This window comes from Gigantopelta aegis, chromosome 5 (genome assembly GCF_016097555.1).
Source record: "Gigantopelta aegis isolate Gae_Host chromosome 5, Gae_host_genome, whole genome shotgun sequence".
NCBI classification, from domain to species: domain Eukaryota; kingdom Metazoa; phylum Mollusca; class Gastropoda; order Neomphalida; family Peltospiridae; genus Gigantopelta; species Gigantopelta aegis.
Genome location: NC_054703.1, coordinates 37,033,076 through 37,059,707, shown reverse-complemented (window position 1 = coordinate 37,059,707; position 26,632 = coordinate 37,033,076). Strand labels below are relative to the sequence as shown.

Genomic DNA, 26,632 nt, shown 5'->3' with positions numbered 1-26,632 from the left:
TAGAATATACAATTATCTACATTCCTAGAATATGGTATTTTAAGACACATGTTATATTAAAATAAGTTATCCATCCTATTTCATAGAAAATAAAATTATCTACATAGTAAACAGTCCTAGAATATGGTATTTTATGACACAGATGTTATATTAAAACTATTGTAGAGACCTCTCTATGACTGCGATATGGCAGCTCCGAACTTCAAGTGGCGGTTTCTCAAAATGAGGATTTGTGTACATAGAACCTTTTAATTTTCGACCCACGATTTATCGCATAATATTTTCTACAGACAACTACAAACAACTAACACGTGGGACGAATTAGTAAAAGTGGGAGCGAAATATCTGATGGGTTATGTTTTTCGGTAAAAATTCGAGTCTATCGAAGGCTGATTTCGATTGGTCCATAATTTCTCACAATGTCACGTGGAGCTCGTTGCTTTGAAAGTAATCGATTGAAAACAATTGAGACGTTTGTGGATCGTTGGTGATTCAATCAGAGAATTATTTCCGAATGTAGACAGACAGACAGATAGACAAATTCTTTATTTACGTCTCACGTTGTGTACAGATTAAAATAAAAACAGTAATGATAGAATAATACAGCAGTAAAAGGACACAAGCCACTCCTGTGGAGTTAGAGAGACTTTAAACTATTAAAAGACTATCAATAACATTTAAAAAAATATTGTATTTATAAGAATTAAGACTAAATCCCTAAAATATGTATATGTCTATATAAAAGTCTGTATAAAAGTCTTTACTACTACTACTACTACGACTACTTATTATTGTATTACTGCTTGCTATTTGCGATAACTTGTAAGAAATTGACGACAATCATTTTGATCACGGTGTCTCTTATTTTTCAAACTACCCTAGTTTTGTCTCTGTAAACATAATGAACATAAGATAATTCGTTATTTACGTCTCACCTTGTGTACAGATTAAAATAAAAAGAAAAGTTCAACAACAACAACAACAATAATACAGCAATACAAGTACACAAGCCACTCCTATGGAGTTATGAGAGACTCTAAAACTATTAAAAGACTATCAAAAACATTTTAAAAATATTGTATTTATAAGAAGTAAAACAAAAACCCCTAAAATATGTATATGTCTATATGTATAAAAAATCTTTACTACTACTACTACTTGTTATTGTATTACTACTTGCTATTTGCAATAACTTGTAAGAAATCGAGGGCAATCATTTTAATAAAATTATCTCTTATTTTTCGAACTGTCCTAGTTTTGTCTCTGTAAAGATAATGAACAGAAGGTATATTAATGAAACAAATGTGTATACAAATTAAATACAGAAAATTACCTTAGTCTCCTGGAGTCACTAATTTTGGTAGTCTCAAATATTTACTAATTCAAATAGTTTCAGTTTGTAAGAATTACTAACACAAATGTTCATTCTATCAAAATAGTTAATAATGAAACTTTTCACCAGCATATGGCTAGCTTCTGCGAAAATGATACAAGCTTGAAAACCCTTGTTTACGTTTATTATAATAGTCATTGGTGAGACAGAGAGTTATAACTGATAGAAGAAGAAACTTAAAAGATACATGACGCAACAGTAATTAATTAACAGTTGCCCATTTTTGTTAAAACGGTTTTATTGTTATACGTTAAAGGTGTACCCATCTGAGTTCTTTTTAAAGCCAACATTCATGAACAAGATCTTTTAGTTGCTATCGTGTATATTCTCTTGACTATTTGTTTAATATTTAAGTATTTGGAATATTAGTATATCATCTCTCCACCCCCCATCCCCCCACGCACCCCCCCCATTTGATGTGCGATTCGTTTATTTCTTTAGAGCTTACTGATAATCAATGTGGCAATTAAAGGCTATGAACATCGAGCAGTGACTAGCAAGTTCTTTAGTAAACTATATCGCACAGGAGTACCATACAAAAATATACTTGCTTCTACAGTTTATTTCTAGTGTTTGAGACAAAAACCTTCCCAAATAATATGTATAATACAAAATGGCTTTTGATAAATCCAGGAGAGGAAAATTGGGAAGGAATCACTTGCTTTCAAAATTGACTAATAAACTTCTTTATATCACAGATTAAGGAATGAGTCGCAATAATTTTACTCCAGTAAAATTCCAGAAATAATTATTTCTGTTTCGCGACTTATTATGCTTATTAGCAAACAGTGTTAAGAAACAAATTAATAAGTACGATACCTGATGAAAACAATAACATAGTTTTCAAGAGTTACTAAAATTAAAAAATCTCAGTTTTTAAGAGTTACTAATTCAAATTCCCATAGTTTTCATGATTTACTAATTCAAATGTTCATAGTCTCCAAGAGTTATTAATTCAAATTTTTATAGTTAACAGAAGTTACTAATTCAAATTCTCATAGCCTCCAAGAGTTACTAATTCAAATTCTCATAGCCTCCAAGAGTTACTAATTCAAATTCTCATAGCCTCCAAGAGTTATTAATTCAAATTCTCATAGCCTCCAAGAGTTATTAATTTTTTTTTTATAGTTAACAAAAGTTACTAATTTAAATTCTCATAGCCTCCAAGAGTTACTAATTCAAATTCCCATAGTTTTCATGATTTACTAATTCAAATGTTCATAGTCTCCAAGAGTTATTAATTCAAATTTTTATAGTTAACAGAAGTTACTAATTCAAATTCTCATAGCCTCCAAGAGTTACTAATTCAAATTCTCATAGTCTCCAAGAGTTATTAATTCAAATTCTCATAGCCTCCAAGAGTTATTAATTCAAATTCTCATAGCCTCCAAGAGTTATTAATCCAAATTCTCATAGTGTGCAAGAGTTATTAATTCAAATTTTCATAGTCTGCAAGAGTTACTCATTCAAATTTTTATAGTTAACAAAAGTTACTAATTCAAATTCTCATAGCCTCCAAGAGTTACTAATTCAAATTCAAATTCGCATAGCCTCCAAGAGTTACTAATTCAAATTCTCATAGCCTCCGAGAGTTATTAATTCAAATTCTCATATCCTCCAAGAGTTATTAATTCAAATTATCATAGTCTCCGAGAGTTATTAATTAAAATTTTCATAGTCTCCGAGAGTTATTAATTAAAATTCTCTTAGCCTCCGAGAGTTATTAATTCAAATTCTCATAGTGTGCAAGAGTTATTAATTCAAATTTTCATAGTCTGCAAGAGTTACTCATTCAAATGTTTATAGTTAACAAAAGTTACTAATTCAAATTCTCATAGCCTCCAAGAGTTACTAATTCAAATTCTCATAGCCTCAAAGAGTTACTAATTCAAATTATCATAGCCTCCGAGAGAGTTATTAAATCAAATTATCATAGCCTCCAAGAGTTACTAATTCAAATTGTCATAGCCTCCGAGAGTTACTAATTCAAATTGGCATAGCATTCAAGAGTTACTAATTCAAACTGGCATACTTTTCAAGATTTAATAGTTCAAATTGTCATACTTTTCAAGATTTAATAGTTCAAATTGTCATACCTTTCAAGATTTAATAGTTCAAATTGTCATACTTTTCAAGAGTTTCTAATTCAAATTCTCATACTTTCAAGAGTTATTAATTCAAATTGGCATACTTTTCCAGAATTAAATAATTTAAATTCCTACAGTCCCCATGCGTTGACAATTAGTTCATCTCATCATACACATTGTCGTCTGTTGGGAGGTTAGCGTTTGTGTATGTGCCATCACTGGGAGCATCATTCGGGTCTTCCCGGGTCTCCGACAGACCCTCGTAGAGGTTTTCAGGCGACTGTGAAGAAGTAGTCTCGTAAAGATTCTCAGCGTTGGACTCTGGCTTTGTGACGTCATTCACATATGGTAACTCTGACACGGGTCGTTCCTTGATGTTTGATTTCTTCTTCCCAATTCTTCTTCTCAATCTGAAAAATATATGTTTTCTCCTGTAAACTATCTAGAAAGCATGTCCATGAGATTAGACTGGTGACACTCAATCCAGCAAAGGTAGCACACTATTTGGCATTTGGAATCGTGTCTCTCTGTCTTTATCTCTGTCTGTCTCGGTCTCTCTTTGTCTCGCTGTCTCTGTCTCTGTCTCTCTCTGTCTCTCTGTCTCTGTCTCTCTCTCTCTCTCTCTCTCTCTCTCTCTCTCTCTCTCTCTCTCTCTCTCCTCTCTCTCTCTCTCTCTCTCTCTCTCTCTCTCTCTCTCTCTCTCTCTCTCTCTTCTGTACACATTGATAAGTGTAAGGTTACTACAAACACTTCTATATTTTCTAAAACCTAACCATTAAACCACTATCCTGGACAGATAGTCCACATACTTACGTTCCCAAGACAGCATAAATTATCATAGCCTCCAAGAGTTATTAATTCAAATTCTCATAGTCTCCAAGAGTTACTAATTCAAGTTGGCATAGTTTTCAAGAGTTTTTAATTCGAATTGGCATAGCCCCCAAGAGGTATTTAACTTTGTTCTAAACAAGATTCTTATGCCATTCTACAACTATAATTCCTGGCTATTCTTAAAACAAAATCTTTAGAAAAGAAGATTTAAAATATCTACTCACCTGAAGAAGACGACAGCAGCCACAGCAAGGAATATGAGGAACACTCCAGACACAGACACGGCTGCAATGAGACCTGGGCCAAACACTGATTCTGAAGAGGAATATCGAAATATTTCAGATGAGATGACTATTAGTAATTACAATATCAGTAGTAGATTAAATATTGTCATTAGTTTGTTGCGGCTGCATTTTGTGAAGCATGTTTTTATAGTATTTATGAGATAAACATCTCATCACCATTTGCGTAACCACGATGTTATATTTAGGACCACCCACATTGGTGTGTGGACACCAGCACTGGTTCTGTCTACGAGTCATGTTGTGGAGGTGATAGACAAATATACAAGGTACATGGATCATGACCGATATGACCACCACACGAACTATGCCAGATACTATCGGCCTTTGTGGTGGTAAAGTCATCGGACCGAAGGTACATGGATCATGACCCATATGACCACCACACCAAATATGCCAGATACTATCGGCCTTTGTGGTGGTAAAGTCATCGGACCGAAGGTACATGGATCATGACCGATATGACCACCACACGAACTATGCCAGATACTATCGGCCTTTGTGGTGGTAAAGTCATCGGACCGAAGGCTGGTAGGTACTAGGTTCCTGTCCTACTAGAGGCAATGGGTGATTTTTGATTCGAATACCAGCTCCGAACTAGAGTAAGTACACCACTAGACTCAATGGAGAAATGCAAGGCAAAACACGTCTTTCTCCAACGTGTCACGGGTGGGAACTATGGAAGAATTTCCCCCGATTGATCACATCAGATAGGGGCTAATTGCCTGTGGGCGTGTGATGTGTGTGTTTGTGTGTGTGTGTGTGTGTGTGTGTGTGTGTGTGTGTGTGTGTGTGTGTGTATTTAAAGTACTTGTTGGTTTTGTTGGTTTGATTTTGTTGGGGGGGGGGGGATTGTGGTATTTGTTTCTTTGTTGTTAATTTGTGGGGATTTTAAGCTTTTTAGGGTGTGAGTATTTGGATTTTTGTTTATCCCATTTTCATATTTCACTGAGATACTGAGGTAAACCCTTCAATGTCTTGCTGGTGTCCGCATTTCAATGTGGGTGGGATGTAGCTCAATAGTAGAGTGCTCGCATGAGATGCGACGAATCGCAGAATTTGTCACCATTGGTGGACTCGGATTTTCCCCTCCCAGACACGTGACCAACGACTTGTGTCCCGTCCTGTCTAAGGGCTAATAAGATATCCCTTGCTGCTTTATCGGTGGGCTTTGTCTATGTGGCGGTAGTGGGTTTACCCTCTGTCTGTCAACTGAGCAACTCGTGAAATAACTACGTTAGACACAAAAGAGCTGTAGTTTCCAACGTGCTTAATGTCTACAGGACAAAATTCGACGACCTATGCTAAACAAAGTCGAACAGCACTTTATTGTGGTGACATAGCACAGTGTGTAGACACGTGAGGCATGTTTTGTGAATTGGGGCGGTATCGCGTGAGAGGGGGAATCATCCTAACCCCTGAATTCCCCAGCCTGGTGTCTCTATATGCAGTGTGTTTCTAACCGTCATAACATTTATAGCCCAAACTGAATTTATCTCCAATAATTTCCTTTCTCCGAGACAATTAGGATGTAATATTCACCGTGTTTTGTTGTTAGCCACAAGATTTAACGCACAATTCAATTTTTATTTTGTGGCAGACCCGATTGTCGAGAGGTTAATGTTGCAGGCTGTCATTTGCCATGAGAATCTGTGTATATGTACATGTATATATGTTGTTATATGTTTGAAATACAATTTTTTTTAATAATGTCTTCTATATGAAGAGATTGATGTATTATATTTCCCTAATGTTTAATTAGTCAAATGTACATACAATTTGCCATGAGAATCTGTGTATATGTACATGTATATATGTTTGTATATGTTTGAAATACAATTTTTTTTAATAATGTCTTCTATATGAAGAGATTGATGTATTATATTTCCCTAATGTTTAATTAGTCAAATGTACATACAATTTGCCATGAGAATCTGTGTATATGTACATGTATATATGTTTGTATATGTTTGAAATACAATTTATTTTAATAATGTCTTCTATATGAAGAGATTGATGTATTATATTTCCCTAATATTTAATTAGTCAAATGTACATACAATTTGCCATGAGAATCTGTGTATATGTACATGTATATATGTTTGTATATGTTTGAAATACAATTTATTTTAATAATGTCTTCTATATGAAGAGATTGATGTATTATATTTCCCTAATGTTTAATTAGTCAAATGTACATACAATTAACATAGAAATGACCTCAGAATTAACAGATGCACCGTTCTATAAAGTTTTATGTTTATGTTTAATAATATTAAATCGTGATTCTGTAGAATATCACATACAAGTAACTTGCTACAGCTACGGTTTCCTCTGGTTCGCTTGATACAAAAGTAACCAACCTGCAACAACTTCATGAATATATTATATCTAGTCAGCTGGCACATTTGTACATCTAGGTAAGAAGACGATTATCTCCGAATTGAAAAGTGACTGTTAATTCATCTTCATCATTCAAGTATCCCCACAAAGGTCTGAATGTGAAAACTATAGTTAAACATCCTATTGTACACCAATTGTACCTTCGCCTGACCTCGATCCCAAAATAAAAATCCTGCCAAAGAGAACTGGACTCGATAATCATATTCCTGTCAACAGATTCGTAGAAATCACTGTGTAAAAACGCAATGACCTATGGTCGATGAAATGGGTGTTGCAGTCAGCAGAGACGTTTTTAAGACAAGGCAGTGTCTTCTTCAAACAAGGGAAGGTTATCCTCGTGTACACATAGTTTCAAACACACGTCACATTGGATGGATGAGGTTTGTCTGGTTAGTCCTACTAGGTAATTTGTAGAAATTTTCTCTGTATCTATCAAAAGGTTTCTTAAAGTTAGTTTTCTTTAACGACTCCACTGGAGCACACTGAATTATAAATCATCTGCTATTGGATGTCAAACATTTGGTAATTCTGACTCGTAGTCATCAGAGGAAACCCGCAACATTTTTCCATTAGTATACACTTTCCAACTTCCAACAGACAGGAAGCACACACTATGGCATTTGACTAGTTGTGGTGCACTGGTTGGAAGTAGGAAAAACGCAATCAGCTAAATGGATCCACCGAGGTGATTCGATCCTGAGACACAAATACCTTAGGCGAGCACACAGACTCAGCTAAACCCCGCTCCCTCATTGTTTTTGTTTAACACCACCACTAGCTCACACTGATTTATTAATCATCGGTCACTAAATGTCAAACATTTGGTAATTTTCGCATATAGTCTTAGAGAGGAAACCCGGTATATTTTCCCATTAGCAGCAAGGGATATTTTACGTGCACCATCCCATAGACAGGATCGCAGATACCACGACCTTTGGGTATCTATCAAATAAATATCAATTCTACTGTGTGCACTTCCCAGACAAAGAGTGTAGGAGAATATTTAAGAATACACACACAGATCACACATATACACACACACACACACACACACACACACACAGAGATCACACACACACGCACACACACATATCACACACACACATAGATCACACACACACACACACACACACACACACACACACACACACAGGGAGAGATCTCACACACACACATATCACACACACACAGATCACACACATACACACACACACAGATCACACACACACAGACCACACACACATAGATCACACACACAGATATCACACATACACACACATATCACACACACACACACAGACACAAACACGCACACAGAGATCACACACACACACACACACACACACACACACACACACACACACACAGACGCTAGTATATTAAATAATTTGTGCAAGGGACAGTGGCTGTATAATGACTGTATCCATCAACATATGTGCATGTTTCTATTTATCCATACATAGCTTTTAGACTTGATACTTGATTTGAAATTCTTCACAAAATTATGGATTAAATGTTTGGGAACAATCTTATGCCACTTGTCTAGTAGACAATATCACCAAAGGGTCCACATCCTCATAATATAAGGTACATCATCAAACACCACAAACCATTCACTGACAGTTTTTGTGCATGCATACCTAAAGTATAGTGTTGCAATTTAATACTTTGATGGTAGTGGCCCAGTCATTGCATATATCGTACCCAAGTTGTCCATGAAAATGGTGAATATGACTGATAGAAACATCACAGAAATGTCATACACAACTTCATTCGTATACAAAACGTAGAAATAATCCATTATTATTATATACATAGGAATGAAAAATATAGATCTACAGAAACCATAAAGTGGTATTCGATAAAAAAAAAGTCATATGTTCACTGTATTTTAGTTACAGTGAAAACATAGAAATCGTATTTATATTTTTGTGAACATTCATCTATCAGTTATCTCCTTTGTTAATTATTACGAATTTAAGTTTGATGATTACCAATGCATCTGGTCATATTTGAAAAATAAATACATTTAATTTAAACAATGAACCTATAACGACATGAAACCAAAACTAGGTAATTTAGTTGCTATCCCAGCATTTACCCTTTGTGGATGCAAGTTTATCAATGCCAAAGGATATGTAGGTGTGATTCAATTCTTTCAATAAAAGCTATACCACTGTGATGTTCAAGTTACCAGTCAGGGACGGAACATAATTCAGTAGTAAAGCGTTTGCTTGATGCGCAGTCGAATTGTGATCGATCTCCATCGGTGGGCCCATTGTGGTATATATCGTTCCAGCCAGTTCACCACGACTTGTATATCAAAGGCTGTGGCATGTGCTAACCTGTCTGTGGGATGGTGCATATAAAAGAGCATTTGCTACCAATGGATAAATGTAGCGCGATTCCTCTCAAAATTACCAAATCTTTGACATCCAATAGCCGATGATTAATAAATCAATGTGCTATAGTAGTGTCGTTAAACAAAAGAAACTTTTAAGTCACCAGTCATTGAGCAAATGTAGCCACTTTTTCAAAATGATATTAAAATACCAGTCTTTTCAAATTATTGTCAACACACAAATGAAGATATAGACGTAAAAAGATAGAAATTGAAATGTTGTTCTCAGATTATTGGCAACATTGTGCTAGACAAACAGACATACTGACAGACATACAGACATTAAGATAATATTTCACGAACATAAACTGTTAATTTCACTACCTGGACATTTGACCTGGGTATCACAAGACTCTGTTGAGCTACGTTTGTTTTCTGTTCCACAGTCTTTGCCTCCATTTTGCGAAGCTGGATTAGTGCACGTTCGTATCTGATATCGTGTCCGAGATCCCACACCGCACGTGACACTGCAGACACCCAGTCGATCTAGATTCCAGCTAGACCAACTTGAATGACCATCTGAAACAAGAAATGAGATACATGGAACTATCACACAGTGTTGTAACTATCACACAGTGTTGTAACTATCACACAATGTTGTTAAGAATCAGTTGAGCTTGTATATGCCTACCTTTCCAGTCTTGTCGGTTTTGCTCCATTTCACAAAATGTACTTCAAATAGGTTTTGGAAAGATGTAATTACTAACTTTGCATTAATTAGACATAACGGAATGGAAAATTAAAATCAATTTATAAATGTATCACTTCTCAATTTTATTCTGCATCAATAAATAAATAAATATATATATAGATATATATATATATATATATATATATATATATATATATATATATATATATATATATATATCACACTTTGAACATATATTAAAAAACCAATATTCGAACAAAAAATACATCGGCTATTGGGTGTCAAACTATGGTAAATGTAAACACAATATGATGATCAACATCAATATAAAAATGCAACAGTTAAATTAAAACACAGGTAAAGAACTGTGCAAAAATACAAATATCACAGATAGATACGGACCTTTACTCAATTTGTGCTGTATTGGCCATTCTCAAGGAGAATGTTACACCCCTGCACCACAGTGAGGTTACAGCACGCGCAATCTAAGTACTTTCTGTTCTAACGAAGCAGAGTCACCAAAACATGTATTCTTCACCTATTATCAAAGCAGTTGTAAGTAAATGTTAAAAACTGGTCTGAGATCAAAACAGGTATAATCGTGAACTTAAATATTTGTGGTATACTACTTGGAGGTCCACATTTAAATATGTTATTAAAATATATATATTTTTAATAGAAAAATGGTACATTGATAGTTGTAAATATTCTCGTACCAGAAATAGGTAGATAGATAGATAAATAGGTAGATAGATATAGACAGATACACAGACAGACACTCAGAAAGACTGATAGACAGATACTCAGAAGATCATGTAGATAGCATTTCACGAAAAAAAAGATGTTAATCTTGGTACTTGGACATTTGTTCCGTTTACAAGACACTGTTAAAATTCGTTTGTTTCCTGTTCCACAGTCCTTGCCGCCATTTTGTGGTGCAGGGTTAGTGCAAGTTCGTATCTGATATTTTCTCTGAGATCCCACACCACACGTGACACTACAGACACCTAGTTGATCATAACTCCACCTGCTCCAGGCTCCGTTGACAACTATAAGTACAAATGACATACCTCTTACACAAGGTTGTTGGGAATTAGACGAGTTTGCATATCATTTACAAATGATGTTAAGTACAAGTGTTTTCAAACTATTGGCAACACAGAAATAAAATAGACATACAGATAAACATATACACATTGAAATTTGTTTCTAAATTATTGGGAACATCGTACTACACATAGATAAACGGACAAACCAGACACTCAGAAAGACAGAGAGACCTTTGGAAGATAGTATTCCACGAACAAAATCGGATAATCTCGTTACCTGGACATTTGATGTTTGTAATACAGGACACTGTTGAGATACGTTTGTTTTCTGTTCCACAGTCTTTGCCGCCATTTTTTGGAGCTGGGTTAGTGCACGTTCGTATCTGATATCTTCTTTGAGATCCCACACCACACGTGACACTACAGACACCTAGCTGATCGTAGCCCCAACTGCTCCAGCCTCCGTTGACAACTATAACAAGAAATGAAATACTTCTGACACAAGGTTGTTGGGAATTAGACGAGTTGGTATATCATTGCAGTCTTGTGGTTGTGAACACACATTTTAATATGGGTTGGATGTAGCTCAATAGTAGAGTGCTTGCATGATGTGCGACGGATCGCAGAATTTGTCGGCCGCAGTGGACTCGGACCTGTATTGAGTGTGTCGTTAAATAAAACTTTTCCTTGTTCCTTCCTTCTGATACTTAATTTGAAATTCTTCAATAAATTGTGGCATAAACGTTTGGGAATGATCTTATGCCAATTGTCTAGTAGATTGTTAATATCACCAATGTGTGTCCACATCCTCATAATAATGCATAATATACCACAAAACTTTCAGTTTTTGTGCATGCATACCTTTAGCATAGATTACAATTTAATACTTTGATGGCAGTGACTCAATCAATGCATCTATCGCACCCGAATTGTCAATGAAATGGTGAGTATGACTGATAGATTAGATTAGATTAGATGTTTAACGACACACCAGCATGAAACATGCATCGGGTATATTTTACTATGGTAAATGCAAAAATAATGCGATGATAACCATGAATATAACAATTCAACAGTTAAATAAAAACACAGTTTAAAGAACTGTGCAAAAAATGCAGAAATCGTATTCGACCCCCCCCCCCCCCCCCTCAATGTAATAGCCTTTATATATTATGAATAATGCATATCCCAATTAGAAGCCCTTTTTCTTTTAGTAAGCTAAATGTGGCCATAATTAATTCATTAATTTGATGTAATATTCAATCAAAACAGATTAAAAACCAATCAGCCATTTTGGTAGCCGTCTTCGATTCAGTTAAAGAAAACATTTGCCTGATTAGAAAGTTGAATGTGGGAATTGAATTCCTGGCAACCTCAAATCTTGTATTTAAAGTACTTTTGTTGTTGGTATTGTGGTTTATTTTGAAGGTGAGACATGGCCAAGTCTGTATTAGTGCTTACTTTCCTAACCATCTTAGATTAAAATGAAGATGCAATATTATAGTTACCAAACATTATTTCCTCGCCATCTGAAACGTTATAACTAACATAAAAACCTTGCCCTTGTTAATGTAAACTGTAATAAATTGCAATTTCCTTGTTCTGATTGATATTGACCATCTTGGATTTAAATGATGTTGCAATGCCTTGATTATCTGAGAGTGAAATTGTTTTTCTTTGACACCCTAAAAGCCATTCATAGACATTAATAGTTTGTCATAGGTGATAAACTAAGTGATATATTGCCAGTTCTGTGTTTTGACAGCCATCTCGAACGTCATGTTGAATATTTTAAAATGCTAAAGGCTGCCCAGTCCTTAATTATCACTTCCCAAAGACACCCCCCCCCCCCACTCAATCCCCACAAAACAATTGAATTACTAGTTTCATTGTGCACATTTTGGTGCTTCTTCTGCATTTCCTGAATAACATTTTAGTTTGACCTTTAACCTTAACCTAACTTTGACGTGTAAATTGGGGAAGTCGCCTCATGAATGTTTTGTACATGTACAGAGTAAACATACGCCTAATAGTGTGCTTTGAAACAGCTTTTCTGGATATCGTGAAGCTTTGACATTGACCTGACATTCATTGTGACCTTAAAATTGGGTAGTTCCGTCTACAATTGTGTTCGGTCCTAAAGTATAACTATGCCAAAATTTGGTGCTTTGGTCAAGCAAGTCCTGACTATTCCCCTAAACCACTCCATTCGTCTGTAGAGAGGCCTTTCTGCTTTGCTAGTATGCATTTTGTAAGCTATGCTATTTTGCAAAACCTCGGAATGAAGTGTAACAAACAGCAATATGAGCACAATGATGCTATTACATGCTGTTTTGTTTTTACTGGCAAAGACATCACCACAAAATCACGCATCAAAGCACAGGCAGGGGCACAGATACCTTTCCCCTGGCCATAGTCAAGCATGTTTTCTTAATTAACATAAACTTTGAGTACAGTTGTGTCATTGAGAGTCATTCAAGTACATTTCTGCCCACTCTATTGCTGCTGCTTTGAGTGCTGATAGGGTCCATGTTTTTCAGTCCTAACCAGCGTTATTCTACGAGTGTATGCGTGGTGTCCTGGCTTCCCTGTGGGAAAGTTCCCATGTGAAAATATCCTTTGTGTTATTCATGTAGCAGTAGGCTTCTACTCGCACACTAGACCAAATATGCATGTAAATACCAAAACAAATGTTCCCTTCCTTTCATTTCTCAATAGTTTCCAAGAATTATGTTTTCTACATGCCTTTTTTGGCTGCGACACAGTCTCAGCATTTTATGATATTGATAAAAATAACGCATGGGATCAATCATTGATCAAATCTAGCCAGTCAATACAAGTAATGATACATCATATATTTTGTCAAAATGATGTTAAGTACAAGTGTGCTGAAACTATTGGCAACACAAAAATAGACAAATATATAGATAAACATATATACATTGTTATTCTTTTCAAATTATTATTGGCAACATCGTGCCACATATAGACCTACAGATAGACACTCACAAAGACAGACAGGTAGTCAGAGGGTCTTATAGATAGTATTTCTCGAACATAATCTGTGAATCTCGTTACCTGGACATTTGATGTTTGTGTCACAAGACTGTTTTGAGCTTCGATTGTTTCCTGTCCCACAATCTTTGCCTCCATTTTTTGGAGCTGGGTTAGTGCATGTTCGTATCTGATATCTTCTCCGAGACCCCACACCACACGTGGCACTACAGACACCTAGCTGATCATAGCCCCAACTGCTCCAGCCTCCGTTGACAACTATAAAATCAAATGAAATACATCTGACACAAGGTTGTTGGAAATTAGACGAGTGTTTATATCAATGCAGTCTTGTGGTTGTGTCCACATTTCAACTTGGGTGGGATGTAGCTCACCACTAGAGTGTTCGCATGGAATGCAAAAGGTCACGTTCAAAGTGAACATTAAAACTATTAATTTAGGAGAGAATACCACAGGAATTTTGTTTAACTTTCTGCAAAAAATTGTAATTCAGAATTAGTAAAGTTGTTTGTATCACTTGCTTGCATTTATATTTGGATTCAGCATACCTTAAAACACATAATAATACTTTCTGCCAGATGTACACATCGTTTTCACCTATCCGTCCTACTAAGGCGTTCATATTAGCTGTTACGTTTAGTGCCTAACAGAGAATAATTCCAGACACATGGAATCTTTCTACTAGAGAGTTCTCATTGCACGTAACTTGATGGGATTGCACACCAACATTCAGGTCACAGCCTCAATGCAGATGTTGTCAAAGAATACATGGTGTGAAAATGACATCTGACAAGTAAATAAGTGACTATGTGTCTTCTTCGTTTTTTGAACTTACAGTTACCTGACAAGTGGCAGAAAAAAACAATAGGTTGACTGCAATGGTTTTGAATTATTAACCCATAAGTCTAAAGCTATTTTATCTTGTACCTATGTACCCATTTCTATGTTACCGCATAAAATACTTAAAAATGCTGTTGTTTATTATTAATTATAACTAGTAGCCGAATACTGGGTTATTTAAATATTACAAATATCAACCTAATTGAGTGGTTTCATGTGGTGAGTCTCTCTCTCTCTCTCTCTCTCTCTCTCTCTCTCTCTCTCTCTCTCTCTCTCTCTCTGTATGTGTGTGTACGTGTTTTGGGTTTGTTTTGGCTATGGTTACGATTTTTTTTGGGTGTGTTTTTGGTATGTCGTGCTTTTGTGTTTTCTATGGTATTTGTTTTTGTTTTTAGAGGGCGACGGTAGGGCGTTTTATACATATTTAATGATTTATTTTTACGTTATTATTATTATTATTATTATTATTATTATTGTTGTTATTGTTTAATTATTGTTAACTTGGGTATATGGGTGTATTTGAATGACTCGTTGGTTTGTTTGGTGTTTTTTTTTATTCTGTTTTGTTTTGGTGTTTTTTTTTTGTGGTTTTTTTTGTCTAGTTCATATTTTTTGTCGTTTATTTATTCTATTTGGTTTGTTGTCAATTTTAGTGGTGGACAGATGGATACAAAGGTAAACACTAATTGCTGAAAAAAAATATTACCCCAGAAAATAATACGGTTTCAACATTAGCGTTGGGAATATCCAAATCATTACGTCTTAAAACATATACTCAAATATTGCAAAACACTACATATACATATAAGAAAACACTGGGTAATTTAGCTGCTATGATAGCATCTCCCCTTTGTCATTGTAAGTTTATCAATGCCACGTGATATATAGGTGTGGTATGATATTTTCATTAAAAATCTACTCCACTATATATTTGTTTAGTCACCAATCATTTGTTTCTTTCTTTTACTTATTTTAGTTCTTTTATCTAAATAAGGTCCAAGCACGTTGTCCTGGGCACATAGCTCAGCTATCTGGGCTGTTCAGGACAGTAGATTAAGAAAACCACCCAAAAACCAAACCAAGACAGCAAATTAATATCTATACTACACGTATTCAATGTTCTTTAGTAAACATTTGCCACAAATTGTCCTAAAACCTCATAACAACAATCACGGAAACTATACTCTGTCAAAAAAGAAACACATAGGCGTAATATTCATGGAATTATCTCTTTAATACAAAGTGGCATAATTTCGTTATTTGTGATCGTATCACAGTCAAATATGATATGAGTATGTGACAATGTTCTTGCTATGGACTGACGGCAGTGGAGGGTTTTCTTCACCAAACAGCGTCGCACGAGGACGCTGAAATTAGTACCTTGTGTGGCCACCAGCAGCAGCAATCACTGCGCGACATCTCCTTGGCATAGACTGAACGAGTCTCTGAGTCCGGGCACGTGGAATCCTAGCCCATTCTTCCTGCAGTGCATGTGACAGTTGCGGAAGCGTCTGCGGCTCTGGGTCACGCTGGCGTACACGTCTGCCCAGTTCGTCCCATAGATGTTGATGGCCATGGCAGCACATATTAATGTTCTCATTCTGTAGGAAATGCATTGTTACACGGCCTGGCATTGTCCTGCTGAAAGAGTTCTCTCTGTCGATCCAAAATGGGAAGCATGTGACGGCGAAGAATTTCATCCCGGTAGCATACACCTGTCAGGGTGCCTTGTACCAACACAATTTCACTTCTGCCAGTGTATGAGATGGCTTCCCACGTCATGACACTCCCTCCACCGAATCTGTCAACTTGGGCGACGCGGTTGTTGGCAAAACGTTCATTGCAGCGTCTGTAAACACGTTGTCGTCCATCACGTCGCTGTAGAAGGAAATGTCACTCGTCGCTGAACCATACTCGTCGCCAGTTTCCAAAATTCCACCCCTGTACACTCGTGCACCAGCGAACACGTAAATGTCGATATTGACGTCGCAGGACGGGGCCAACATACGGTCTCCTAGCCCGTAAACCAGCTTCTCGAAGTCAGTTCCGAATGATTTGTGCAGACACCCTTCTCAAACCAGGTATGCGTCCAGCAGTGTTCGTTGCTGTGGCAGTTCGGTGACGCAAGTGCAGAACCCGGATATAGCGATCTTGTGGTGCAGCTGTTATGCGAGGTCTTCCACTTCTGGGCCGGTCTTCAGCTGATTGAAACTGCTGGTACCTGTCCCAGAGACGTGAAATGGTGCTCTGATGGACGTTCATGTGGCGTGCGACTGCTGACTGCGATTCACCTAACTAGAGGCGGCCTATTGCAATGTTTCGATTCGGCAGGCTTAGTCTTGGCATCTTGTAACTCGTCTACTTCGAAATGGAAATGAGCCATCATTGCTAGCATTGCAAGTTTAAATACTCATCACTAGCCCAATCTTTTCCCGGAGATTCGCGTGCCAAAATCTGACCATTTCACGCCGATTTCTTGCAATTGTCGCACAACGTGCCACAACGTGCGTTAAATTTGTTTTAGGGTGCATTTGGGCATGCTGTCCCATTCCAGGAACATTAACAAACATTGTAAAAAAATCCTCGATATTTTGTAAAATCAAACACTTTTTTTCTTTCCCTATCGCCCATGCGTTTCTTTTTTGACAGAGTATATTAGTCATGGAGTATTGTGAAAAAAGGGTTCTACATACCCCAAACAGTTTGGTACTAAATCTATATAATTAGTGCTATCACTGCTAAGCATGAATAGCAAAGATACATTTTTTCAAAACGGATTTCCTTAATATAGTATACCATATTCCATAGTGAATGGGCATTGTAAGCAAGGAAAAATGCAATTTTGGACCGAAATTTGTGATCGATCTGTGATGCTAAATCCGGAGAAATAGTTATTGTTGTGCATCACATTAGTAATTATGTAGTGCATCACGTTAGTAATTATGTATATATTGAAGTACAAATAGATAATTTATAAGCACATGGAATCGTTTGTATAGTTCCTGTTTTCCTTAGTGTCTGACACATTGTGCTAAAACACGTTATTTCCAATGTTTGAAACAATGAACATGTTCCTTTAAAATGTAAAGCTATGCTGATTTACACAAATACAAAACATTTTTAGTATCTTTTTCAGGGCATCGTATAAGCAATATAAAACAAATTTCGTTCAAATCGGCCTTGTAGATTTCTGTATTTTAAAACAACCACTTTTCCTTCGCTTTGCTCATAAAATCGTTTTTTTTTATCCAAAAAAGGAGGCATTTTTATACCAAATTAATTTTTTTTTCTTCATATTTTGTTTAGCTACTTGTATAAAACATTTTGGAACCAAAATTAATTGTATTCCTATTTGTGTTAGGTCACAATTTATATTAACTCCTGTCACTGATTAATTTGTTAGAACTGACATTTCACTCAAATGCTCGTGAGGATGAGGCGACAATTTCATCTGTAACATCCAAATTTGATGTCGGTAAACTAGACATATTTCCAGTTCAGAAAATAAATCATACAAAAGAATATCTTTCCAGGCACTTTTGTTTTCATTCAATGTTATTGGCTCTGGCTCCCAAACTATATATTATCACAAGGCTTTGAACGTATATTAATTATTTTTTTTAAATTCGAACTTATACACCGTATTGTAACCACGACTATTTACCTGAATAAATGTGGCATACAATCTGATAATCTATGTACTTTCTGTTCTAATGAAGCAGGGTCATCAGAACATTTATTCTTCACCTGTCATCAAAGCAGTTGTAAGTAAATTTTAAAAACTGGTCTGAGATCAAAACAGGTATAATCGTGAACTTAAATATTTGTGGTATACTACTTGGAGGTCCACATTTAAATATTTTATTAAAAATATATAGACAGTGGCTATATAATGACTGTATCCATCAACATATGTGCATGTTTTTATTTATCCATAAATAGCTTTTAGACTTGATACTTGATTTCAAATTCTTCAACAAAATTGTGGATTAAACGTTTGGAAACGATCTTATGCCACTTGTCTGGTAGATTGTTAATATTACCAAAGGGTAATGGGTCCACATCCTCATAATAATGCATAATATAAGGTACATAATCAAACACCACAAAACATTCACGGACAGTTTTTGTGCATGCATACCTTAAGTATAGAGGTGCAATTTAATACTTTGATGGTAGTGGCCCAATCAATGCATCTATCATACCCAAATTGTCAATGAAAATGGTGAATATGACTGATAGAAACATTACAGAAATGTCATATACGACTTCATTCGTATACAAAATGTAGAAATATCCATTATTATTATATACATAGGAATGAAATATATAGATCTACAGAAACCATAAATGTGATATTCGGTGAAAAGTCACATTTTCACTGTATTTTAGTTACAGTGAAATATAGAAATCGTATTTATATTTTTGTGAACATTCATGGATCAGTTATGTCCCTTGTAAATTATTACGAATTTAACTTCAATGATTACCAATGCATCTGGTCATATTTGAAAAATAAATAAATTTAATTTATACAATGTACCTATAAAAATTGATAATAAGTGCAATTACAATAAAATATCTAAAACTGATTGAATACGAAGCTAAATAATGATGTAGTTGAGTGTAAGTTTTTAAACTTTCCATTTGATTTGTTTTGTTTTTGTAGGAGGATCGTTGTGTCAGGTATTATTGCACAGCAGTACTATTAAGTAATTATTAATTTAATAATTAAAGATACTTTTTATTCGTATTTCTTTTTAAAATTCCATGGTGAAGTAAATTTTAACAGGATCAGCGAAATATATTAACGAAAAAAAGTGGAAGATATTGTCCAAAAAACTAGGAAAGATGCATATAATAAAAAGAGCATTTCATGGTGTTTTTTTTCGAATACGATTTTTAGATTAAATTAGATTACATTAGATGTTTAATGACACACCAGCATGAAACATGCATCGGGTATTGGGTATTTTACTATGGTAAATGCAAAAATAATGTGATGTTAACCATGAATATAAAAAAATTAACAGTTAAATAAAAACACAGTTTAAAGAAGTGTGAAAAAAAATATGCAGAAATCGTATTCATAGACATTACGAGTTTGTCAAAGGTGATATTGCTAAAATGCCAATTCTGTGTTTGACAGCCATCCTGGACGTCATGTTGAATATGTCAAAATGTTACAGGGTGTCCAGTTTGCACTCCAGGGGACCTTAATTAACACCTCCGAAAGATCCCCCCCCCAGCAATCACCACAAAACAATTGAAGGTTTGGCAAATGGATTACTAGTTTAATTGTGCAAATGTCGTTCTTTTTAGGCATTTTCTGAATACTATTTTAGTTTGACCTTTGACCTTAACCTAACCTTGGCATTCAAATTGGGAAAGTCGCCTCACGAGTGTTGTGTACATGTATAGGGTAAACATACACCTAATGTAGTGCTTTGAAACAGCTTTTCTGGATATCGTCAAATTTTGAAATTGACTTGACCTTCATTGTGACCTCTAAAATTGGGTAGTTCCGTCTACAAATGTGTTCGGTCCTAAAGTACTACTATGCCAAAATGTGGTGGTTTGGTTAAGCAAGTCCTGACCATTCCCCTAAGCCATTCCACTATAGAGAGGCCTTTCTACTTTGCTAGAATGCATTTTGCAAGCTATGCTATTTTGCAAAACCACGGAATGAAGTTTTGCAAATAGCACCATGCGCAAAATGATGCTATTACATGCTGGGTTTGTGTACTGGCAAAAACACCACCACAAAATCCTGCAGTTACCCTTCATCTGGCCATAATCACAGCATGTTTTCTTAATGAACATAAACCTTCGAGTACAGTTGTGTCATTGAGTCATTCAAGTACATTTCTGCTGCTTTGAGTGCTGACAGGGTCCATGTTTTTCAGTCCTAAACTATGAAGAGCTGCGTGGTGTCTGTATGGGAAAGTTCCTATGTAAAAATACCCTTTGTTGTTATTTATGTAGCAGAATGTTGCCACTGACACTCTAAACCAAATAGACATGTAAACACCAAAAGAAATGTTCCCTTCCTTTCATTCCCCAATAGGTTCCAAGGAATATGTTTTCTACATGCCTTTTTGTTCCTGCGACACAGTTTCAGCATTTTATGAAATTGGTAACGAAAATACATGAGAAGTGTAGCAGGTTTCAATCATTGATCAAATCTAGCCAGTGAATAATGATACATTTTATATTTTGTCAAGTACCAGTGTTTTCAAAAATAGACAAATAGATAGATAGACATATATACATTGTTCATTCTTTTAAAATTACTGTCAACATCGTACCACATATAAACAGACAGATAGACACTCACAAAAACAGACAGATAGTCAGAGGGTCAAGTAGGTAGTATTTCACGAACATAATCTGTGAATCTTGTTACCTGGACATTTGATGTTTGTGTCTTCAAACAATTGTAATTTTTAACTAGTAACCTTGTTCCTATCACTTGCATCCATTCATACGTGAATTCTGGATACCTGAAAACACTTATGTAGCATATGTCACACTTTCTGTCAGATGTGCATATCTTTTTGACCTCTCCGCCCTACTATGATATTCATATTAGCTGTTACATTTAGTGCCCAACAGGGAATAATTCGAGACATAAGAAATCTTTCTACTACAGAATTCTCAGTACAAGAAACATGTTATGATTGCATAAGAACTCAGCTGCAATGCAGATGTTGTAAAAGATTAAATAGTGTAAAAATTAAATATGATAAGTAATAAATCAGTACCGTTTTGAGAACCTATAGTGACGTTGTAAATGGCAGAGAAAACTAAATTAAGTTAACCATAAGCATTTTGAGTTATCCACCCATACGCCTACTAAGAGTCGTATCTCTCTCTCTCTCCCCCCCCCCCCCCCCCCCCCCCCTCCATGCACTCTTTTCTATTTGGCCGCATAGCATACTTAGAAATGCTATTATTATTAATAACAATAAGTAATAGTGTCCAAAGACTGGTTCATTTAAACATTATAAAGGTCAACTTGATGGCTGGTGTGATGTCTCTCTCTCTCTCTGATGCTAGGATCGATCCCCGTCGGTGGACCCATTGGGCTATTTCTCATTCCAGCCATCCTATCTTGCTGCTAATCGAAAAGAATAGCCCATGAAGTGGCGACAGCAGGTTTCCTCTCTCAGTATATGTGTGGTCCTTAACCATATGACTGATGCCATATGTGAGTATTTTTGGGATTGTTTAAGGGGTGGACATTTGGAATATCTTTATTTCGTCTCCAGATCTCTTAGACTGATACAAAGGTAAACATTTGAGTGCCAAACAAATCTTCATTACCCACAAAATAATAAGATTTAACGTTAGCTATGGGAATATCTAAATCATTACGTCTTAAAACATGTACTCAAATATTGCAAAATACTAAAAGCTAATCGACTGATCAAATATAGCCAACCAATAACCATTCAGTGGGTTTTTTGTTTCAGAATGAATAATCTCGTTACCTGGACATTTGACCTCTGTGTCACAAGACACTGTTGAGCTACGTTTGCTTCCTGTTCCACAGTCTTTGCCGCCATTTTCTGGAGCTGGGTTAGTGCACGTTCGTATCTGATATCTTCTCCGAGCTCCCACACCACATGTGACACTACAGACACCTAGCTGATCATAGCCCCAACTGCTCCAGCCTCCGTTCACAACTATAAAATCAAATTAAATATCTCTGATACAAGGTTGTTGGAAATTAGACGAGCGTTTATATCAATGCAGTCTTGTGGTTGTGTCCACATTTCAACTTGGGTGGAATGTAGCTCACTACTAGAGTGCTCGCATGGAATGCAAAAGGTCACGTTCAAAGTTAACATTAAAAATATTAATTTAGGAGAGAATACCAAAGGAATTTCAAAATTGATGTACTTTCTATATTTTGTTTAACTTTCTGCAAACAATTGTAATTCAGAATTAATGAAGTTGTTCGTATCACTTGTTTGCATTTATATTTGGATTCAGGATACCTTAAAACACCGAATAATACTTTCTGCCAGATGTACACATCGTTTTCACGTATCTGTCCTACTAAAGCATTCATATTAGCTGTTACATTTAGTGTCTAACAGGGAATAATTCCAGACATATGGAATCTTTCTACTAGAGAGTTCTCATTACACGTGACGTGATAGGATAGCTGTTACATTTAGTGTCTAACAGGGAATAATTCCAGACATATGGAATCTTTCTACTAGAGAGTTCCCATTACACGAGACGTGATAGGATAGCTGTTACATTTAGTGTCTAACAGGGAATAATTCCAGACATATGGAATCTTTCTACTAGAGAGTTCCCATTACACGCGACGTGATAGGATAGCTGTTACATTTAGTGTCTAACAGGGAATAATTCCAGACATATGGAATCTTTCTACTAGAGAGTTCCCATTACACGCGACGGGATAGGATAGCTGTTACATTTAGTGTCTAACAGGGAATAATTCCAGACATATGGAATCTTTCTACTAGAGAGTTCTCATTACACGCGACGTGATAGGATAGTTGTTACATTTAGTGCCTAACAGGGAATAATTCCAGACATATGGAATCTTTCTACTAGAGAGTTCTCATTACACGCGACGGGATAGGATAGCTGTTACATTTAGTGTCTAACAGGGAATAATTCCAGACATATGGAATCTTTCTACTAGAGAGTTCTCATTACACGCGACGTGATAGGATAGCTGTTACATTTAGTGCCTAACAGGGAATAATTCCAGACATATGGAATCTTTCTACTAGAGAGTTCTCATTACACGCGACGTGATAGGATAGCTGTTACATTTAGTGCCTAACAGGGAATAATTCCAGACATATGGAATCTTTCTACTCAAGAGTTCTCGTTACACGCGACGTGATAGGATTGCACACCAACATTCAGGTCACAGCTTCAATGGAGATGTTGTCAAAGAATACATTGTGTGAAAATTACATATGACAAGTAAATAAGTGACTACAGTTTTTTTGAACTTACAGTTACCTGGTAAGTGGCAGAAGAAGAACAATAGGTTGACTGCAATGATTTTGAATTATGAACCCATAAGCCTAAAAAACATCTTATCTTGCACCCATAGCACACTTAAAAATGCTGTTGTTTATTAATAATAATAACTATTAGTAATAGTGTCGAAAGACTGGGTTAATTAAATATTACAAATATCTGCATGAGGGTGTATGTGTGTGTGTGTGTGTATGTGTGTGTGTGTGTTTGTGTCTTTGCGTTTGTTTGGCTTGGGTTATGTTTTCTTTTTGTTTTGTTTTTTCATGTCGTGTTTTTGTGTTTTCTATGGTTTTTGTTTTTGTAGGTGGACGGTTGGGCGTATCTAAAACATTTCCTGTATTAGTTGATACATAGTTTATGAATTATTTTTATGTTATTATTATTATTATTATTGTTGTTAACTTGCGTATTTGGGTGTATTTGAATGACTTGTTGGTTTTGTTGGTTTGTTTGGGTTTTATTTCTATTCTGGGTTTTTTGTTGCTTGTCTAGTTCATATTTTTGTTGTTTAATTTTTTTAATAAATTGTAGGGGTGGACAGATTGATACAAAGGTAAACACTAACTGCTGAAAAAAGACCCAATTATTACCCCAGAAAATAATAAGGTTTTAACATTAGCGTTGGGAATATCTTAATGTCTTAAAACATACTCAAATATTGCAAAACACTACATATACATATGAGACAAAACTGGGTAATTTAGCTGCTATGAAAGCATCTCCCCTTCGTCAATGTATGTTTATCAATGCCACGTGATATATAGGTGTGGTCTGATATTTTCATTAAAAAGCTACTCCACTGTGTATTGTTTTAGTCACCAATCATTTCTTCTTTCTTTTACTTATTTTCATTCTTATATCTAAACAAAGTTCAAGCATCTGGGCTGTTCAGGACAGTAGGTTAGTGGTTAGTGAGAGAGAAGAGGGTGTAGTAGTCTTACATCTACTCATTCTGGTGTTAAAACTCGCTCTTGGTGGGAGCCTGTATCGACCTGCGAACCCAATATCTACCAGCAATATGTCCGATGACTTAACAACGACACCACCGAGGCCAGTCACCAATCATTGATGAAGTCTCGCCAGTAAACAATGATACACTTTATATTTTCTCAAAATGATGTTAAGTACAAGTGTTTTCAAACTATTGGCAACACAGAAATAAAATAGACATATACAGATAGACATATAGATATTGACATTTGTTTTCTTCAAATTGTTGGCAACATCGTACTACACATAGATAAACGGAGAAACAGACACTCAGAAAGACAGAGAGACAGAGAGACAGTTGGAAGATAGTATTTCACGAACAAAATCAGATAATCTTATTACCTGGACATGTGATGTTTGTATTACAGGAGACTGTTGAGATACGTTTGTTTCCTGTTCCACAGTCTTTGCACAATGGACCCACCGACGAGGATCGATCCCAGACCGACCACGCATCAAGTGAGCGCGCGTGCGCGCACACACACACACTCACGCACGCACACACACACACACAGACACACACACAGACACACTCACACACACACACACACACACACACACACACACACACACACACACACACACAGACAGAAACAATATTGCATTCACGTTTTCTCAAGGTGAAAAAGTATTTGATCTACGAGTCGTATGGCTGCTTGGTGTGTGTTGTAAAAATACCCTGAGAGAAAACAAATAAGGGATTTTATCCTGCAACCATTGTTTCTATTGGCAGAATATGTCGGATAAAGCAAAGTCATATCCTGCTACTAGCTACTTTGAATTCCGCGAGGTTCTATTATAGCAAACTCATAAACGTATACTTACAGGGTATGATTTTTGACGTCACACACAAAATGACACATTCGGGAAAAATGGCCCATATATAATTGTGGAATGTCGTTCGTAATATTTTACTCACACAACTTTGTAGTTTGAGAGACATTGTCAGAGAAGTCGTATTTTAAAAGTACTTTTGAATATCTACTTTTTGAATATTTGTGGAGACGCATTGCCACCACTCAGGCTACGCGCACTGAAAAATAGTAAGTGATCTTTTAATTGCACGTCCATTTAAAAAGACGCAGGATTTAGCGCAGTCAGTAGAACGCTGTCGCGATGTACATGTGACATAGGATCGAAATTCTCTGCGGCTCAGTGTGTCGAACATAATGTTGTAGTTTAAGTGTAAATGTTTATACTTGGATTGTGATTCATGAGTGTGCCCAATGTGTTCGAAAACAGTTCATTCTCAAACGTACTCACTGAATAGATCTGTAACAACATCAGTGTGTGCGGGTGTGTGCGTGTGCGTGAGAGAGAGAGAGAGAGAGAGAGAGAGAGAGAGAGAGAGAGAGAGAGAGAGAGAGAGAGAGAGAGAGAGAGAGAGAGAGAGGTGGGGGAGGGAGAGAGATACAGATAGATAGACGTACACACACACACAAATAGACGTGCAGAGTAATTGGGATGACGACCAAGATAAACGAATTGGAACACAAAGGGCGGGAGAAATAGATAGGTTTAAATATGATCGACTAAAATGGAATATTAGCAATGCCGTACATAATTCAAGAGAAATGTTCACACAACGTTGTAGTTGTAATTTTGATTTGGTAGTGTACACCTTGAAGCATAA

General features: G+C 36.0%; 1 protein-coding gene across 1 annotated transcript; it reads right to left on the bottom strand.

The window, feature by feature from the left end:
- Window positions 1-1,819: 1,819 nt before the first annotated feature.
- On the bottom strand, window positions 1,820-24,960 carry LOC121373136 (coadhesin-like). Its single transcript, XM_041499588.1, has 8 exons — window positions 24,951-24,960; window positions 22,467-22,661; window positions 14,197-14,391; window positions 11,396-11,590; window positions 10,927-11,118; window positions 9,742-9,936; window positions 4,536-4,626; window positions 1,820-3,890 (listed from the first exon to the last, which is right to left on the bottom strand). Exons 1-8 carry the CDS (start codon window positions 24,958-24,960, stop codon window positions 3,635-3,637), a joined length of 1,329 nt encoding a protein of 442 aa, XP_041355522.1. The 3' UTR covers window positions 1,820-3,634.
- Between the last annotated feature and the right edge of the window lie 1,672 nt (window positions 24,961-26,632).